We start from the raw sequence: 4940 nt of genomic DNA, 5'->3' as shown, positions 1-4940 counted from the left end.
GGAGAGGGAAACCAGGAAATCACATCCACGCAATACACACACACACACACACACACACACACACACACAGACTGTGAACAAACTCACACACAAGAGAGGGGGAAAAACAGAGGAGAACAGAGGGAATATAGGAGACCTGATTCTCTAATAACGGTATGTTCTATAAGGAGCTACACATCTGACTGTATTCAATTCAAATTTATTTATATAGCACCAAATCACAGTTAAGGCACTTTACACATAGAGCAGGTCTAGAAAAAGTCCCCTTTAACAGGAAACCTACAGCAGAGCAACCCAAACCAGTCAAGGTTGGGCTGAGAGAGAAAGAAGCAGAGAGAAGGAGTTGATGATAATAATAATAATAATAACAATAACAGCAGCAGGGGAGGGGTCAGGCAACGTATGAGATGAGAGAGTTCAAAAACTCTGAGGAAGAAGTTAGTGAAATGCATTAATGGTACATGAATGTGAACAGAGGGGGAGGAGGATCATGGGAAGTGCCCTGTAAGTCTAGGCCTATAGCAGCATAAACTAGGAGCTGGTCCAAGGTGAGCCTGGGCTGGCCCTAACTATAATATTTATCAAAACATAAGGTTTTAAATCTTAAATCTCTTAAACATAGAGACAGTGTGTGTCCCTGGATTTTTGATGTGTGTTCCATCAAAACTGGAAGGTAGTTTCCACAAGAGAGGAACCTGATAACTGAAGGCTCTGCCTCCTATTCTACTTTTGGGGGGAGGGGGGTCACATTAGTATATTTGATGCTATTTTGATTTTAAAAATACAAAATCAGTTTGTACAATTCAAACAGATTGAAACTGAAATAGGATTTTGAGAAAACTGTGAAAGAATCAGAAAATGGGACATTTTTAGAGCAGAGGATCAGATGCAGATGGCTTGAGAGATTAAAATTTTGACTCTATTCCAAATTGTTTTTAAAAAATGTGAACTTTATTATTATAGCGTCACCTTGAGGTCAATGAGTGTCATTTTTGTGCCTGAGGGGAAGGTGGAATTTGCAACCCAGTTGCCAAATTTGGTGTTTCTAGATCTTTTGGGAGTTTTGCTGCATAAACACTTTCATCAGAGAAAAATAATCATAAAAAGACATTTTCACAGGCCTGTAACATAATATGACATCAATAACACCTGAAAACATACTACATAAATTAATTGTTTCAATTTCGGGTACCAGGGGATTTGAAATCAAGCCCACAGAGAAGTGGACTAACTGACTTAACCACATGCTTTCTATAGTATTGCAAAATACTACTATAACTATAGTATTTTATGTGTTTTTTTTTACTTAAACAGCTGACACAGTCAAAGTGAAAAACACAATCACGTATTTTTCTGCTGGTTTTGGGTGTTGTCAAATATTCTGACGACTTTGAATGCAACACTGAGTAAAAAGAAAATATGCAAATGTATACAGCATTCTGAGTATCACTGCAGACTCGCTGTTTGACACATTGGAAACACTTAACCACACTGAATCACCATATTGAACATGTCTGAGTCATGTTCTGAAAACATTTGTGTGAAAGGTTAAAGTTTGACCCAAACTTTGTTCACAATTCAGTGGATGTGCTGAAAAAATTCAGCTCTGCAGGACTTACAGTTAAACTTGAATTTTAAAGATTTTTTTTGGAAGTTTCGACTTCAATACTGACAAAAACATGAGTTTCTACTGATCCATCATCAACCAATCAGGACCGAACTTTGTACAATGAATTACAGTGAACATGACAATGGAAAAATGTTCACTTAAAGTACATTAAGTTCACAGGTAACTATGAGATATAAAGTTATTGAATTTGTGGCACCCCTACTTGCAAAAATGTGTGTGTGTGTATGTGTGTGTGTGTGTTTGAGATTTCCAACCTATGTGCCAGCTTTAGGACCTGTAGCTGTTCTGAGATCCAGATGGGGCACAGGAAGAAGCAGAAGAATCCGAAACAGATACTATAGGGTTTCAGCAGCTTCATTGGGCCCCTAATTAAATGAAAACTGTGAGTTGAGGCAGTGCTTGAGCGAGTGAATCAACAGGAAAAGTGTGGGAGTATGGAGAGGGCACCTGTTTTGCATGGGGTTATGCTTTAAAAACCAAACATGAACTTGGAGGCTGAGGGTGAAACAGCTTGTCGTAACGGTTAAGGTGGCATCAGAGCTGTGTGTAATCCTGTGCCCCTTTCCTCTGCAGAGCTGCAAGAACAGGAAGAGGAAGACCAGCTTGTGGTTTACAAACGTAAAACTGACTTGTGTTTTTGAGTGTCACTTGCTACTGGCTGTGCTAACCCTGCAAAAAGCAAAGGCATTACATAGGTAACTAAATGAGTGTAAAATAGGGTGGCACAGTGGCTGTGGTGAAGGGTGTGGTGATGGCCAACACCACAACGTGTCAGTGAACACACCCTAACCATCATCAGATGATGCAGTGAATAAACCTAAATGATGTTCATTCATATTTCAGTTTTTTCACCATTAAAAACCTATCAAGAATATTATTTGCAGACATGTAAGGTAATAATTAATTTAATTTGAAAATGCCAACAAATGCTAGTCAGTCACTGTCACACCCTGTGACAGAAAAGCTGTGTGTGTGTGTGTGTGTGTGTGTGTGTGTGTGTGTGTGTGTGTGTGCGTGTGTGTGTGTTAAGCAAGAGCTTCAAGGGGGGCAGGGTTTCCTATATAGGATGCGTATAGCTGGACAAACTTTATGGGCAACAGACAGCCTGATGCCATTTACCTCAGGTAAGTACCAACATCCCACTGCTAAATTCTCTTTTGTTTTATTCAGACTCTCCTGCTTGCCTCATATAATAACCTGCAAGCACATACAATAATGTATTCACATTTTTATGTCTTTAAAATGAAGTTGAGTGTGTCGTGCAACCAGTTATCAGGGTGTGCCATCTTTAGAAATCTTCTGTCAGGCTTATTTCACAACATATCTTACCCATAACATTCAGTGTAAACCTAAAAAAAGGGGAATCTATTTTCTACAGTAATTTATCATTTTGATCAGATGTCTCTTGTAATTTTGCTGATTAGTTATATGTACACTTTATAGTTTTACTTCAGTGGTTTAAACAGATGATAGTTATAAGATTATATAAATGCAAGATAAGTTTTTATTAATGTACACAACTTGTTAACAATTATACATTTTTCTATGAAAACACGTTATATTATTTTAGAAGTTTAATTGTCGACTAAAACATTAATTAACACTTACATCTGCTAATAGCTACATTATAATGGATTATAAACTATTTATTAAATGTTTAAATAGAGGGATTTAAAGTGTAGCAGTTTTATTCAATTTAAAACTTTGAATATTCATTGTGTTAGCAGTTAGGAATGATCAATACCAATGACTAAATCCTACGAAGAACAAACATCCAGCAGAAGCAGAACTTAGACTGAGCTGAACACAGAGAGGAGGACAGAGAAAGCAGAGTAGATTTCATCAAATGTTTCAGTCTTTTTGTGGAGAAAAATCTGTCATAATCGATAGTATTTTCTTAAACATTTTGCAAAAATTTGACCATTTTAATTATTAAAAAACCTACTGATCCTTTTTTGTCCTTTTTTGTTATATATATAAATATGTATCACTATAATACATACGTATTATGTATATATCTGTTCACTTGTAATAAAATCACCCAGCTGACCAACATCATCTAACCTTTGTCTGAAGAAAAAATAACATTAAGAGTTTAAAACAGACTTTACTTTCATCTGCAGTAGATATTTGTGCAGTTAACACCTTACTCACTCTAGTTCCTGCACTGCTGAGAACATGTGAAGGTGTAATAACACTTCTCTGATCAACCCTTACTTCCTCCCTTGTTCCATTCCAGTGATCTGTGCCCTGTTGAATACACTTGACAGCCATGGCAACATGTAGATCCAGAGCCTTCATCCTGGCCCTCCTTTTCCTCAGCTCCCTCTCATCCCTTTATTTCAGCCTCCTGGCCGACAAGCTCTTTCTGCATGAACGTAATCCAGATGTTCCTCAGAGGAACATCAGCATCTTGCTTTGGCACTGGCCGTTTGGACACCACTACAGACTTGATGGAGATATATGCCATAAGATGTACAACATCAGCCACTGTTTCCTCAGTGACAATACTTCTGCCTTCCCCACAGCTGATGTGGTGGTCTTCCACCATCAAGAACTGAGCAAAGGTCTGTCCTCACTGCCTTTTGAACTGGATCGCCCAGCCTCCCAGCATTGGGTGTGGCTGTCCTTGGAGCCTCCTGTCAACAACGAAAGACTCAAACATTTCAATGGCGTCTTCAACTGGACTATGACCTACAGACGAGATGCAGACATACACATCCCTTATGGAAAGACCCTGCAAGGAGGTGATGATCTCAGCTACCCGGCTGCTGCAAATCGTTCCTGCCTGGTCAGCTGGGTGGTCAGCAAATACCGACCTCAACAGTCTCGGTCTAGTGTTTACCAAAGGCTAAAGAATCACATCCCCATAGAGTTGTATGGCATGTGGAATAAGAGGCCCCTGTCTAGGAAAAAGCTGTTGCCCACCATTGCAAAATGTTTTTTTTACCTGGCATTTGAGAACTCTGAGGTGACGGACTACATCAGCGAGAAGCTGTGGAGGAATGCCTTCCAAGCAGGAGTTGTACCGGTGGTTCTTGGTCCCAGCAAGGCTACCTATGAGGCCCTCGCTCCTCCTGGTTCCTTTATCCACGTGACTGATTTTGCATCCACAGCTGATCTGTCTGCCTATCTGAAGCATCTGGCTTCAGACAGGCAGGCCTATGAAGCATACTTTCAGTGGCATCGCACTCACAGGATCAAAACCTACACTGATTGGAGAGAAAGGCTGTGCCAAATCTGTTTAAGATACCCCCATTTACCTGCCAACAAAGTCTATCAGGACCTGGAGAGCTGGGTTTACAGTTAG

General features: G+C 39.6%; 1 protein-coding gene across 1 annotated transcript; it reads left to right on the top strand.

Moving 5' to 3' along the window:
* Positions 1-3902: 3902 nt before the first annotated feature.
* Positions 3903-4940, top strand: LOC128365007 (fucosyltransferase 7). Its single transcript, XM_053325622.1, has one exon. It carries the CDS (start codon positions 3903-3905, stop codon positions 4938-4940), a length of 1038 nt encoding a protein of 345 aa, XP_053181597.1.

The sequence above is a fragment of the Scomber japonicus genome, chromosome 9 (assembly GCF_027409825.1).
Source record: "Scomber japonicus isolate fScoJap1 chromosome 9, fScoJap1.pri, whole genome shotgun sequence".
NCBI classification, from domain to species: Eukaryota; Metazoa; Chordata; class Actinopteri; order Scombriformes; family Scombridae; genus Scomber; species Scomber japonicus.
This window is presented reverse-complemented; position numbering and strand designations above follow the sequence as displayed.

What these genes read in the sequence shown, in the direction of transcription:
- LOC128365007 (XM_053325622.1), top strand. Translation starts at nt 3,903, where the DNA reads ATGGCAACATGTAGATCCAGAGCCTTCATCCTGGCCCTCCTTTTCCTC.